At 39.3% G+C, this 16,169-nt stretch overlaps 1 protein-coding gene across 3 annotated transcripts in view; it reads right to left on the bottom strand.

Moving 5' to 3' along the window:
* ZMPSTE24 (zinc metallopeptidase STE24) overlaps positions 1 to 16,169 on the bottom strand; it is a 43,930-nt gene that overhangs the window by 6,985 nt on the left and 20,776 nt on the right. For all 3 annotated transcript variants that reach the window (XM_086716592.1, XM_086716593.1, XM_025934986.2), the window contains 2 exons: positions 4,726 to 4,830; positions 1,704 to 1,847 (listed from right to left, as the gene is read on the bottom strand). In XM_086716592.1, coding sequence (XP_086572718.1) covers positions 1,704 to 1,847; positions 4,726 to 4,830 — 249 coding nt within the window. The remainder of the gene's footprint in view (positions 1 to 1,703; positions 1,848 to 4,725; positions 4,831 to 16,169) is intronic.

Here is a 16,169-nt window from a genome sequence, read left to right as displayed (position 1 = left end):
GCCCGATGTGGGGCTTGAACCCACGAACTGTGAGATCATGACCTGAGCCAAAGTCGGACGCTTAACGACTAAGCCACCCAGGCAGGCGCCCCATCCTATCATGCCCTCTTAAACGCTGACAATTAAACATAAGTCTTTTTGTTCAAATACCTAATTCTTTTGAAACAAATCTCGTGGGCTCTTCAAGATTTTTTAAACAGTTGCTAATATCTCTGTGGATTAATCACGTTTCAAATTACTCTAATACCCCACATTTATTTGGGTGGTTTTTGAAGTGAACTCAACCACTCAATATAAGAGAGCAAACAAGCAAAACAAAAATCTCTGAGCAGTCAAATTAGCTGCGGCAAAGAATAACCACTAACACTGTGCATGCCTGTACTTAGAATAGGACCCTTCGAATCAATCTAGTAACCGCGACCCAATGAGTTTGGTGATCTGATTTTCTCGTCTAGGGTAGGTTAAGGATACCAACTAGAAAGGGATAATGACATACAAGAAAGTCACACTGACAGGATCATCAGCCTGACAGTGAGGGAAGAAACAAAAAAATTTGTTAAACAAATAGCACAACTGCTTCAAAAGCAGAGCAGCGGGAGTCACTCAGTATACATAGCTCAGTGTCCTTAAGGCACTCCTGAACTGTGAAGTTCTCTAGAGGTGCCTGGCTGGCTCAGTCAGTGGAGCATGGGACTCTTGATCTCGGAGTTGTTAGTTCAAGCCCCACATTGGGTGTGGAGATTACTTAAAATCTTAAAAAAAAAAAGTCTTCTTTAACCTCTTTAAGCAGTAACAAACTACATAAGGCATTTTATAAATATTCTCAGTTAAAATAAAAAAGAATTTAAAGGTAATAAATCTCAGTGTTCTGGAAAACTTTGTTAGTTTATGTGGACAATGCTATGCAAATATGATCTATTCCTATTTCTCTTCCAAACCTCCTCCCCCTTTTTAATGGAGAAATAGGATTCATTTAGTTTATCTAAAAATCTTAACTCTACAACCTGTCTCAAAGAGAATTTTTGTCAATGGAGATCACTCAAGATCCCCAATATTATTTCCTGGCTTAATTTATCAAATATCATGACATGCTGCCATCATCAGATTTGTTAATATACAGTCTCATTAATCCATGCCGTATCACCTGTATGCAGTCTCCCTACTGGGCAATCCGAGCGGTGATTCTTAAGCCTCACTTACCATAACACCCCGCCCAGTTCTGACTTAGAGGGCCTGTGGTGGGACCCTAAGGCCATTCTGAAGGGGATGGGCGGAGGACACGATCAGAAGAACACTGTCACACTGCCTCCCTTATCCAGCCATACAGGCACTCAACTATCATTGTTTCGTCCCCTCACACACAGAAGATTTTCAGCCAAACACTGGTGAATATGTCCTCTAGGACTTAGCATTCTCCTAGTTAATCTCCACCTACCATGCTTCTGAGGTACGTTAGGATCTAAGTTTTCACCACCAAAGTCTAGTCCTCGACTATTCCCCCATTAACAGCATGCAAGCATTTGTTTATTTGGGCTTGGGTTTTTCTGCTACTTTCTTCTACTGGCCAGTAAATCAAGGGACTAAAAGGTTTTGTTTCATCTACTTGTTAAAACTACAGTTTTGTTTCTTTTTTCACTATCCTAAAGGTTCTAGATTTGAAATACAAGGGCATATGTAAGATAATTATAAAGATTATACATTACCTCATTGTAAGGTGAAAAAATAAATTGGAAGATGATCAATAATCCAATTAGAGTGGGTTGGCTGTTATAGAAACCAAATGCAGAAAAAAGCTCCTTTCGACCAATTAATACAGCAAACAAGAAGAAACACAGGAAGGAATTCATCTGGAAAGAAAGATACAAAATCTAAGTTATTACTAAGGTGATTTATTTCACTGTGGAATCAGAAATACCAAAAAAAACTAGAATCAGACATCACGGTGCGATTTTAACAATAGTGTTAGTGTAATCAGAGAAACAAGTTATTTAGGTAACTTTATAGTTTTATTCTAGAAAGAAAAATAAAATTTCCCCAAATGTATAAGCTGTACAGTTTTTTAGAAGGACAGGCTTAAATGGAGGCTCTAATAACTGAGGGTTTGAAGTGGCCAACAGCAGGGGCACCTGGGTGGCTCGGTCGGTTGGGCTTCTGACTTCAGCTCAGGTCATGATCTTGTGGTTCACGGTTTGAGCCCCACATCAGGCTCTGTGCTGACAGCTCGGAGCCTGGAGCCTGCTTAGGATTCAGTGTCTCCCTCTCTCCCTGCCCCTCCCCTGCTCACGCTCAGTCTCACTCTCTCTCTCTCTCTCTCTCTCAAAAAAATAAAAACATTTAAAAAAATAATGATAATAATAAAGTGGCCAACAGCAATGAGATATTTTCTTTCTGTAAAAAGTTAAATGGCTAGAATGGATTCTGGCTTTGTTTGCATTAAATCATAATCAGATACAAGGCCTTCCACCTGACTTTGATGTGGAAGCTCCAAGAAACAAGCTTCCCTTGAATACTTTTTAGGACCACTGGAGCTGTACTGAGCAGTTAGGTCCAAGAGAAAAATGGTGTATCTTTAACAATAAATGAGAGAAAAAGAGTCAAAAGTCTGTACCAAAATATGAGTAAAGGGGTACTGGAGTAAGGTAGAGAACAAATACCATTCTTTCCCTCGGCAGGTCAGGATCTTGGGAGACCATAGGTACCATATTTGAGGGTGCTGCTCCAAACCATTTGCCAGAGAACTCAAACACTACCAGCCTAGAGTGGGGCTCAGCATAAGGTTCGCCAGCCCCAGGATGAAGTGCAAGCAGCTCGCCATTCAGCCCTTGTAACCCCGTGGATCCACATGACAAGCTCCTAGAATTATGAAGGTCCTAGAATTATGAGCTATGCATATCATTTTTGTCAAGTAACTACTGTCTTTCTGAAAAACAACTCTGGGTTTGCTACTGTGCCCTACTAGAGACTGATTCCTGACTGGGACGGCAGGACCCTGCAAACCGAGCTGCCTCTCCTACACTGGATGCTATGCTGGCTAACCTAGCCAGGAAACTGGAATGTCCTGAAGCACCCCAACATCACGCCTAAGTGGCATATATGCGAGCGGGAATGAAGGATGTCATGAAGGCAGAAATTAAAAGAGCAGGTAGCTCATACACCTAGTATGCCAACTCCTGACCCTCTGCCATCCCTCAACCAACCCTATTCATGGGGAGCTCCCTATAATCATTTGAGGAGGAAAAGTCTGAGCCCCATTTTACAAATAACTTAATACAATTTGCTGGCACCAGCTGAAATGAACTGCTATGGCATTACAGAACCACTCAGGGCTGTTCCTGGCAAACAGTGGTGAAGGAAATACTCTCAGTGAAGGAAACTTTAGTAGTATACCTCATTGCCCACTCAGTCTGGAAGAAGAGAAGGCCTGAGCTGAGGATAAAATCATTGGCAGTGGTAAATATTGGTTTGGCTGGATGATCAGGGCCTCGGAACAAACTCAAGGATGGCTAACAAGGAGATCTGGAAAAGAGGTATGTGGAAAAACTTCCAAAATTAGCCCACAGTACGATGATATATTGCCCAATGTGAATGTTCACCAAAGGAGTCCATGGTAAAGGAGGCTGTCGATAAGGTGGAGAAGATACCTGCTCTGTGGATGTCAGTTAGCCTCTTTCCCTAGACACTCTAGGACTTGGTCAAGGGACTCTTGAACAAAGTGGTCAAGGTGCCAGAAATGGAGTCAGTGCATTGGTCAACAACCCAGACATTCCCCCCACTGGCTTTTGATGAGTGCCCAATCTATTAGAAGGGGCAGTCAACCCCACCCACATCAGGTACGACACCTCAGGGACCAGCCGACCACCTCAGGGTAGCCTAATTCCATTGGACCCCTTTCTTCATGAAGGCGGCTGAGACTTTCCTCTTTAGACTGAATACTCTGAACTTGGATTTGGACTTATCTTCTTATCTACTGCCATGTATCCATACAACTAGCTTCAAGCCAAGGAACTCATTTTCTGCTGAAAGATGCAAGGCAACAGGAAGGGCCCATGGGGGCTTACAAATCCTCACACACACTGTCCTCCAGAACCAGCGGCCCTTTAGAAAGGTACAAAGACCTACTTTAGACTCAGTGAAGGCCACACCTGCTCCAAACCAGTCAACAAAGTATAGTGCTATTTCACCTGGAGCCTGACAACTATGGTAACAGTTGGTTTAGAGAGGTGATTTAGGTCCCAGAGGAGGAATGTTATAGGAATAGTTATTTTCTTCTTTATCTTTACTACATTTTTCCAACTTCTTTTCAATAGATGTATAATGACTTATAAAGGAGAAAAAAGTTTACAAAAAAATCCAGCTTATCAAGCCTCATGCTTCTTGATCTTCACAGCTAAGTGACTCTGCAGGCAGTGATGGTGGTGGTAACAATCAACACTGACACAGTCCTAACCACATTCCACGTACTACTCCACAGTCTTTACATGTATTAACTCAGTGAATTCTTACATCAATCCTAGGAAGTATTATCATTCAATAAGGGATGGAGGCAGAGAGAGGTTAAGGAACTTGCCTGAGGGCACAGGGATGAAGTCAAGGAGCCGTGATATGAAGCCAGGTATCCTGGCTACAGAGTCCGTCTTAACCTCTCTACTAGACCACGTCTCCTGCCTGCCATACTTCTCCTCTGACTACCTTGCCATAAAAAGAGAACTGTCACTCCCAACTTACCTGGCTGATAATGATATTTTTGACTGTGTGTCCCAACTTCCAGTGTCCCAGTTCATGGCCCAGTACAGCAAGCACTTCCTCATTTTTACATCCTTGTTTCTTATTCTAAATCAAAGAACATGTTGCAAATAAATTATTAACAACCTTCACAAAATTTATACCTTTTAACCCAGTAAGAGCCCTTCTTAGATTCTAACTTAAAAAAAAACAATCAGACTTTTGTGCAAAACTGTTCATTCATTTAACAAAACATTCTCTGAATCACTCCATGGTAGACATTGGGTTAACCACTGGAGAGAGAATCATGAACAAGATAGACATTCCCTGACTTCATGAAACTTATAGTCTAACTTGGATTTGAAAAAAAAAAAACAAAAACAAATGTTAAAAATATAAATCTTGAGGGTGGGTGATGGGTATTGAGGAGGGCACCTTTTGGGATGAGCATTGGGTGTTGTATGGAAACCACTTTGACAATAAATTTCATATATTGAAAAAAACAAAACAAACAAAAAATATAAATCTTTATCAGTAGGACAACATTTAAATAAATCATGACAAATTTATATGATAGCTATATTATAAACCCATTAGAAATGTTTCAAAAATTATGTTCTGACATGGGAAAACAGTTTACTAGGTGAAGAAAGCAGGATACAAAGCTAAAAATAGTGATCCCAATGATGAAAAAATGTGAATGTGCACATAAAAATGAACAACACAGAACCAAATGATGTACATCAAATGTCAACAGTAGTTTTTTCTATGTGATAGAAATTATAGTGATGTGTAACTAGCTTATATCTTTCCTATTTTCCAAATTATCCACAAATAAGCACATATCACTTATGATCACAAATACACCATGAATTGCCATTTAAAAAAATCAAAACTTCCAAGTCAAGGTAGCAGAAAGAACAAAATCCCCCATAAAACTACGACCAAGAGATTTTTAAGATGTTAAACCCACAAGGAAGGGGAAAACAGGAGAGGTGACAACAGCAACATTTTGGAAGCAGGGAAGCAGATGGACAGTGATATGGACTTAGCAGACTAAAGAAAGCTGACTCACAAGCCAGCAGTGCAGCAAGCAGAAGCAGCCTGATTTATCCCACACAGTCTTCACAGGGCTTGGGCACTAACAGCACTAGGTACTTCTGGAACTGGGGGAAGGGGGAAGGCAGCTAAAATAAGAATTGAGTGAGAGTGGTTTCAGCAGTGGTTAAAGCTACAGATTCCTTCTCCAACTCTACACAAAAAAGCAACTGCCCCTGTCCCTGGAAGGAGCCTAAACATTCATTCTCTCTGGGTAAAAGAAGAGGACCTTTCAACTAGCAAGTGGGCCTAGTGGAGGGCCAGGGCACACGAGCATGGTCTGCGTACACAGACTATGCGTCTGTGTTAGGTTAGCTATTGTAAGGGTATGCTGAACACTGAGGACTCTCCCCCCACCAAGCCCTCTCCCCACACTGGGCTCCCAGAACACTACCCCCCAGGCAAAGGATCAGATGAGTACTCCCTGGGAACTCTGACCACTCTACCAGGAAACACCTGAGGATACTAACACCCAGGTGTTCTCCAGCAAGAAGCCCACCCAGGTCACCCTACAGTGAAGCTCAAAGTGGACAAGCCTTAGCTACAGGCTCAGAGATTCCAATCAAGTTTTTAGCCCCCATTCTCTTACTAAGGAGTAGACAACCAAGAATTACCAGATATATGAAGGAAGCTGTTAAGATAGAACACTAGAACCTGAAAAAAAGCAGTATGGATGGCATAGAAATTATATAAGGAAAATATTTGAATTTTTTTCCCTTCAACACATACGAAGACCGGGCCGGGAAAGATTAAATAACTACAAAAATTGCTAGCATTTATTTAACAGTGACTACATACATAGGCCCTCTGTGCTAAATACTTAATTATCTCATTTATACATCAAAATCATCATGACAAAAGTATTCTTACCATACCACTTTATAGATGAGAAAATTTAGGCACAGAGAAGTTAACTAATTTTCCTCTAACCACAAAGCCAAAGTCTGGAATTTGAAGCCAAGTGGTCTGATGCCAGAGACCTGTACTTTCAACTTTTACAAACTATGAATGTAAAAGTATTCAATATTCATTAATCAAATAAGATAAATAACTTTAGTTGACACATATGTAATCATTTGCTTATTATTACAATATTACAAAATTAAACATAAATGGCAGGTGGTCATATGGATGATGATATATAATGTTTACTAAGCCAAATAAAATTCTGTTCACAAATTTCCCAGATTCAATGTAAATAGTGCCAAGACACAATGAACAATTTAATCTTATACACACTCACACATGTACACACACATATTCACTCACAAACACACACACACACACACACCCCTAGACACCTGAGTCTGGCAATGTTACTAACTAGATAGTCTGAAAAACCCTCAGACATCTAAAAATACTTACTAAGTTATAAATATCCTTTTAGATATATAGTTTATTTCCTACGTCAGAAAAAAAAGGAAAAGCCAAAGGTGAGGAGGTGAAATTGAGATCCCTCGCACAAATCCACGAAGGGCTACACTCTGAGTCAGAGTGAGCTAGGAAAAACTACAGTGGCAAAATAACCCAAATTTGTCAAGTCTCACATAAAGTGGAAAAAAAATATTTCTTACTGAAATTCAAAATCATTATCTGTATAATATGGTCCAGAAAAATCCCAAGCTGACCGATTAAAATACTTCTGGTTTGGTGGCACTGGGGACAGATGACCCAAGCAAATGCAAATCCTCTATTGAGGATTGTACCCTAAACCCAGACCCCTCAGGATTCCTAAAGATTAAAATCAGTGATGCATTATGAGGTCACAATAAAAATTACCAAAGACTTCAGAAGACAATGGAACAATGAGTAAGTTAGCAGAAACAATAAAGAGCACCATTAGCTCCATAAGACTTCAGATAATGGAACTATTAGCTACAAAAAAAAACCAAAAACCAAAAAAAAACCAGCATGCTTTACACAAAGAAGAGATCTAAAAACACTGAGGAAGGAACTAGAGAATTCCAGAAACAACCAAACTGGTTTGAAAAAGAAACAAACAGAGCTTTAAAACTGAAACACAACAGGCTGGCTAAAGAATAAATAGATTAAATATACCTAGAGAAAAGAATAAAGAGAGGGAAAATATGAAATAGTGGTTACCACTTGTGGAAGACAGAATGAGATAGTGTGACATTCATCTAACTGGAATTCCAGAAAGGCAGACTGGAGAGAATGGGAGAGAAGCAACACTCACAGATACAACTGGCCAAGAATTTTCAAAACTTCAGGAAAGATCTAAGTTGTTAGATTTAGGAATCACAATATATTCCAAGTAGGACTGAGATAAAGAAGTCCATACCTGCAGAACATGAAAATCAAAGAGAAATCTTAAGAACCACCGAAGAGAACTATAAAGAAATGACAAAAGCTCAGAGTAGACTTTTTCAACAGGAACAAAAGCCACAACACAATGGAATGGCATCTTTAAAGTGCTAATATAAATAGCTCAATGAGACAGTCAGTCCTGGGTCGCCTGGCTGGCTCAGTGGGTTGAGCATCCAACTCTTGATTTTGGCTGCGGTCATGATCTCATGGGTTGCTTAGGATTCTCTCTCTCTCCCTCTCTCTCTGCCCCTCCCCTGCTTATGTTTTCTCTGTTTCTCTCAAAAAAAAAAAAAAAAAAAAAAAAGATAGTCTTAAATTGACATCTAAGCATGAGAATGAAATAAAAACAAAATCCAAAAATTTCTTAAGAAGTTGCTAAGACATATACTTCTGGAAAAAGGAAAGTTATTTCTGAAAGGAAGGTATAAGATGAATAAGGAATGGTAAGCAAAGAAACAGGTAAGCATATGAGTAAATCTAAAAAATGACTGTATGAAATAATAATTATAATGCTAATTTGGGAGATAAAAATAAAATAAAATAAAAATAAAACACAAGATGAAAGGAGGAATTGGATCAAAGTGTATATGGTCCCTGGATTGTTCAGGAAGCAGTGAAGATACTATATATTTTAAGATTTTAAGTTATATGGGCAATCCTAATTTTTTTTTTAATGTTTATTTATTTGTGAGCGACAGAGAGACAGAGTGTGAGAGGGGCAGAAAGAGAGGGAGACACAGAATCTGAAGCAGGCTCCAGGCTCTGAGTTGTCAGCACAGAGCCCAACGTGGGGCTCGAACTCACAGACTGTGAGATCATGACCCGAGCTGAAGTCAGACGCTTAACCGACTGAGCCACCCAGGCGCCCCTGGGCAATCCTAATTTTTAACAGCAGTCACTGAAAGCACAATCATACAAGAACCTTCCAACCTGAATTACAACTCAAATAGAATTTTTTAAAACCCTCAGTCATGAAGGCATGAAGATGTACATGTGTATGTTCAGGGGTGGGGTGGGGATACGGGAAGGACAGAAGAAAAAGGCATAAAGTAATATGGCAGAAACAATTCCAAGTATTAGTAATCACAACATATATAAATAAACTAAGCTGGTCAAAAAAAAAATAGTGACTCTCAATCATAAATCTACCTACATGCTATGTATAAGGCATCTAAGACAGGATGGTAAGTTGAGAAGTAAAAGGATGATTGAGTTAGTGGTGGCTCACTGCACAACGTGATAAAAATAAATAAAAACCACTGAATTATACACTCAAAAATGGTAGAAATGGTGAATTTTAGCTCAAGAAATGGATGACATCTAGCAAACATTAACCAAAAGAAAACTGGTGTAGCTGTATTAACATCAGACAAAATCAACTTAAACGGCAACTTAATGGGTGCCCAGATGGCTCAATAGGTGGAACATAGGACTCTTGACCTCAGAACGGTGAGTTCGAGACCCAACCCATGTTGGGTGTAGAGATTACTTAAAAATTAAAAAAAAAAAAAAAAAAAGAAAAGAAACTTAAAGGCATTACTAAAGAAGGTCACCACAGAATTCGCCCAAGGTTCAATTTACCTTTGGATGCATTAATTCTAAATTTACATGTATCTAATACTATTTCCTCAGAATACATTTATTCTGACAAATCTATCATAATAGAGGATGTTAACATATTTCTCTCAATAACTGAAACGCCAAGCAAATAAAATATCAAAAAGATATAAAGATGTGAGCCAAATACTAAATAAGCTTGACCTACTGACACACACAATATCCTGCAACAATTAGAGAACTTATATCCTAGAAAGTAAAGGCCAAGAAAGTTTTGAAATATACTCCAGATACTTAAAAGGGTGAGGTACAAAAAAACCCAGATGAATTGTGGAATTGATTTTGTTTTATGCAGTTTAGAAAAATGCAACCTAATGGGAACACAAGCAGTAAGATTTATTGGAATCTAGATATTCTACCACCTTTCCCCTCCTTCCCCAATTCCTCCTTTTTAAGGAGATGTCCATTTAAAGTGAGGCTGGGTACGGGGCGCCTGGGTGGCGCAGTTGGTTAAGCGTCCGACTTCAGCCAGGTCACGATCTTGCGGTCTGTGAGTTCGAGCCCCGCGTCAGGCTCTGGGCTGATGGCTCGGAGCCTGGAGCCTGTTTCCGATTCTGTGTCTCCCTCTCTCTCTGCCCCTCCCCCATTCATGCTCTGTCTCTCTCTGTCCCAAAAATAAATAAATGTTGAAAAAAAAAATTTTTAAAAATAAAAAATAAAAAAAATAAAGTGAGGCTGGGTAGATACATGAGAAAGAGGATAAAGAGATCTGCAAGATAGTATTGACATTTATTATCTCTTTTCCTTTCAAGTATTAGAATTTAGGCCAGAGCAAGAACCGATAAGAAAACTGGCCTAGTTCTTTAAAAGACAGAGAGACATTCGTGCACCTGCACCTTCAGGGCCATTACGAAAGAATCACAATTTAAAGCACCAATTAGTAGACATCTATTCTAAGGGGGAAATTAAGACTGAAGATCCACATATGAAGATATTTACTGCAAGAATATTTTTAACAACAAAACACTGGCAATAATCCATATATCCAACAGGAGGAGAAAGATGGAAAAAATGAGTTTATAAAGACTAGAAATACATATAGTAAAATGTTTATGGTCAGGCGGATTAGTCATGTTTTCTAAGTTTTCTATTGCTTTCATAAGCAAAAATATGGCTGTTTTGTTTAATAATAAAAATAATAGCTCCCACCCATTAATGGCCTATGTGTAGATCAGACATTTTACATGCAGCTCATTTATCTCCACTGCTAGAAGGCAGCTAATCATTTGCCTCATTTTATATAAAGTAACTTGGTCCTCAGGCTTCTGTTTTCACTAGTTCCCAGCTTCCCAGTATGAACTATGAATTCTTTCATTAAACAACCAGCTCTCTACTAGATGGCGCAGGTTCCTGTGTCTAGGTTTAGGAAGCTATATATATATATATATATATATATATATATATACACACACACACACATATATATACACACACACACATATATACATATATGTGTGTGTATATATATATATATATATATATATATATATATATATATATATATATATTTTAAGTTTATTCATTTGAGAGAGACAGAGACAGCGCAAGTGCCAGAGGGACAGCAAGGGAGGGAGACAGGGAATCCCAAGCAGGCCCCTCCACTGCCAGCATGGAGCCCAACAGAGGGCTCGAACTCACGTAAAGTGAGATCATGACCTGAGCCGAAATCAAGAGTAGGACGCTTAACCAGCCGAGTCACTCACGTACTACTAGGAAGCTACTTAGAAGTGCACAGAGTCACATTCAAAGATACGGAATGAAAAGAGCTTAAACAGGGTCCACTAACGGACTCTTGTTTTTTTGTGACAGATTCTTAGACAAAACTGAATTTTCTTTTCTTCCCACACTAATTTCACAGAACAGAACAGAAAGAAGCACCACTTTCTATAGCACTTGCTTTTTCACAGGATTCATACACTGACTCGTTTGATCCCAACACCACCAAACTGGGCAGGAGAGGAATATTATCTTCATTTTAGAGATAAAGAAGAGGTAGCTGAGAAATTAAAAATGTCTTAAGATCAGGGTGCCTGGGTGGCTCAGTCGGTTGAACATCTGACTTCGGCTCAGAGCCTGGAGCCTGCTGTGGATTCTGTGTCTCCCTCTCTTTTGGCCCCTCCCTTACTCATGCTCTATCTCTCTCTGCGTCCAAAGTAAACATTAAAAAAAAAAAATTTTTTTTTAAATGTCTTAAGACCATCTCGCTAGTATGTCGTGGGTAAAACCCGAACCCATATCTCTAAAGCCTGTGCACTTTCCATTTACTCTTACTAACTGGGAAGACTGAACATAACCCTACCCTTGCTGGGAAATACTTTCTTCTACAAAGGGGCAGCTTTTCTATAGTTTTACTTTTCCTTTTAAACTACTTTTGAGACAGGTTGTTCCAAATATTCTCTTTGTCTCCTGAAGGGTAAAATCCTAGAGTCAAGTTTCCTAGACATCTTTTTAAATGTTAATAACCAGTATGGAAATATTCATCAAAATGTACTAGCTCTCCCTGAGAGAAGGGATTTCAGATAACTTAGTTTTCTCCTTTAAACTTCTGTTGAAAATGAAATGCTTCATTTTCTCCACCTCATCCAGATTGAACGCGCCCCCCCCCCCCCCATGTGTTGTACATAGTAGTTGTTCAGTAGCAGGTCCTGACTAAACCACTGTTTCCTAAACTTCTGCTACATCTGTGTACTCTCTATGTGATTATTTACTCAATAGCTTTCTCTAAACCAATTCACTTTTTAAAACTTAGCCTTGTCCTAAATGACAATATTTATGAAATCACTATATGCTAGTTTTATCATTGTCCTAATATACATTAATAAAGACACAGCTATTCAAATTTAAAATACTAATATACTCCCTAAAATAGTATGGCACATACACTGGAAAGCACTGCAGTTAATGAGTGTTGAGTCAATCTTTGTTTTTTTCTTTACTGAGTTTTTTATTTTAATTCCAGTATAGTTAACACAGAGTGTTGTATTAGTTGCAGGTGCACAATACGGTGATTCAACAATTCTATACACTACTCAGTGCTCATCATGATGAGTGTGCTCTTAATTCCCTTAACCTATTTCTCCCATCCCCACGCCACCTCCCCTCTGGGAACCATCAGTTTGTTCTCTATACTTAAGAGTCTGTTTGTCGGTCTCTCTTTTTTCCCCTTTGCTTGTTTGTTTTGTTTGTTAAATTCCACATATGAGTGAAATCATAAGGTATTTGTCTTTCTCTGTGTTGAGTCAATCTTTGACTTCCTTCACTCCCCACAAGCACAATCACCAGGTACTTTAAATCCATCTTTTGTTGTGACTCTTGAACTTATTCTGACCTCTCACTCTATGCAGACTCTCTTTATTTCATGCTTACCTTGATGCACTAGGCCCCAGAAGTCTCTCTGCCTCCAATCTGTTCTATCCTATATGCTGCCACCAAATTGTAATCTTCCTAAAGCAAGCTTTGGCTTCTACCCAAATCAACCTTCCTGGCCATTGGAGACAACCACTCAACATCTTCAGGAAGAATTTTACAAACTGGTCCCAGTGTACCTTTCCGTCCCCATCTATAAGAATACATTTAATCATTAGTCTTAGAAGAGCCAGTGTGTAGTTTTTATGTCTGTATCATTTTATTCATTTCATAACTTTGACCTGAAAAGCCCCATTCCCAAGTCAAAATTCTGCTTAGTTCAAATATCTTCTCGGTCAAGAAAACGGTCTACTAGGGGGCGCCTGGGTGGCTCAGTTGGTTGAGCGTCTGACTTTGGCTCAGGTCATGATCTCATGGTTCCTGAGTTCAAGCCTCACGTCAGGCTCTGTGCTGACAGCTCAAAGCCTGAGCCGGCTTCAGATTCTGGGTCTCCCTCTCTCTCTGTCCATCCCCACTAATGTTCTGTCTTTCCCAAAAATAAATAAACGTTAAAAATTTTTTTTAAAAAAAGAAGAAAACTATCTATTAGAATCCTCATTAACCTCTTAATTTCTAAAAGCCACACTATTCCGGCCATTCATGATGTTTACCACACTCTGCTTTAATTTATGGGCTATTTGTGTACAGGGCTAGTCTCTTCCACTAAAGGTTCTTCAGGACTATGTCTAAAGTATTTTAATCATGTAACTTATACACATATGCTAAAATATTTGTAGTTATCAATGAAATAAAGCAAAAAAAGCCAGCAAAATAACTCAGAGACTCCACTCAACACATTTCAAAAGACTATCTAATCTTTTTTAAGATTTACTGAAAGAATCTGTTCTCCTAGAAATAGGAGAAATACTAGAAAGAGGAGAAAGAAAGAATACTGTTCTCCTAGATACTAAAGATCAGTAATTTCATCACACTGTTTGAAATCAGTGGGCCACTATCTAACATCATGGTTTGGCTATAATGTTACCCCTGTTCCTCATCCCTGGATGTGGGTACCTCTTAAGCAGAGTGACCTGCTGACCTTGCATGATTCCCTCGTGCTGTCCCCGAGTTACCCTTTCTGGACTTCAGTGTTCCTACTGATGACATAACCTTAAGATCTCTTCTTAGCTTAAAATCCTGACTCTTGGTCAAACCAAAGTGACTTTTATTCCAACATCCTAACCGGCAGGATAACCCTACTTCAAAAATAAGCTAAATTACAGGAGTTAACCCTCTCCCAATGCTATTAATCCCTTCACAGAATCTTGCCCCGTGTACATATTTATAACAGGCAAGGCCACTTTATTAGACTGTCTTTTTAGGATCAAAATGTATGTTCAAATCATAATATTTCCTAGTAGTTAGAATGTATAATATGGAGTACAAAGTATCTCACCTATATCATTTCATTTAATCCTCAGAGCCCTAAAGGCAGGCAGCTTCAGCCCAGTGTTTCCCAACTAGTTTCCTAGTTCTGCTAGGAACTAGTTTCCCAACTAGTTTCCTAGTTCTTGCCCCCCAAGCCCTGCCCGCAGTGGCTATCTGGCAATGTCTGGAGAGATTTTCAGTTGTAACAGGTGTTGGTGGTAGGGAAGGTTGATACTGGCATGTAGTGGGGAAAGGCCAGGGATGCTGCTAAATATCCTATGATGCACAAGATACCCTCCCACAATAAAAATCACCTGGCCCAAAATGTCAATAGTGCCAAGGTGAGAAACCCTGTAGCAGCATCTTTTAATTAAGAAATCAATGATTCAGGGGTGCCTGGGTGGCTCAGTCGGTTAAGCATCTGACTCTTGATCTCAGCTCAGTTTAAGAATTCACAGTTCATGAGTTCAAACCCCGCACCAGGCTCTGTACTGATGGCTCAGAGCCTGCTTGGGATTGTTTCTCCTTCTCTCTGCCCCTCACCGTCTTGTGCACATGACACACGTGCATGCTCACTCTCTCAAAATATATCAACTTAAAAAAAAAGAAATTAATGATCTAGGGTCGCCTGCATGGTTCAGTTGGTTAAGGGTCCAACTCTTGATTTTGGTTCAGGTCATGATCTCATGGTTTGTGAGTTTGAACCCCATGTCAGAGCCTGCTGGAGATTCTCTCCCTCTCTCTCTGCCCCTCCTCCCAACTCTTTCTCTCAAAATAAATAAATAAACTTAATAAAAAAAAAAAAAGAGAGACAGATCAATGATCAATGATTTAGAGAACTTAACATATTGCCTAGAGTTATACAGAACCAAAATCATCTCTGAATGACACCAAGGCCAATAGCATATTCCAATACATATAGAAATACTGCTGGCTGTTCCTGATTAAAACTGTGCTGTTTCTTATCATTGTCCCTTCTTCCCCCAGTTAGTCTTGGTACTTTAGATCAAGAGTCATATGCTCTACTGACTGAGCCAGTCAGGAGCCCCCCGAAAAAGCTTTCTGAGACTCAAGTCAGATTTAAGACATGTCTTCTCCTGTGCTCCCCCTGCATTCAGTATACATAGCTTCACTGTTAAAATTATGTTTCTCCCCTTCAGATCACAAGCTTCTTGAGATCTTCCCTCTTTATTTTTGCATTTCTAGTGCCAGGCAAAGTATCTCAGCACAGAATACAGGTTTCATAAATATTTGTCAAACAAACAAAAGAAAGCCAACCACATTATATAGTGTACCCAAGGACACACAGCTACTAAATGACAGAACCAGGATTCAAATCCAAGTCTCTCCATTGCCAAGCCTATCATTTCTGCATCTCAATGAGGTAAAAATCAAATGTTTATCTCCTCTTTGGCCTACCTGTGGGAAGTCTTTGATCATAAACATATCAAGAATATATATGAAGTCCTGTTTTAAAGACAGCTTATAATCATAAGAATTTTCCTGTCTTACACTTCCGATTTCCATGTGTACATTCTATAAAAGCTTGAGAGGTAGTTAGCATGTAATAATAGTGATAGTCTCTCCCAAATACCAGAATTATAAAGGTGCCACAGTGTTCTTATTTGGTA

This window comes from Puma concolor, chromosome C1, assembly GCF_028749965.1.
Source record: "Puma concolor isolate L17-30 chromosome C1, mPumCon1.1.hap2, whole genome shotgun sequence".
In the NCBI taxonomy this organism is placed as follows: Eukaryota; Metazoa; Chordata; class Mammalia; order Carnivora; family Felidae; genus Puma; species Puma concolor.
Note: the sequence above shows the minus strand (reverse complement) of the source record. Positions and strands in the feature narration are given on the sequence as shown.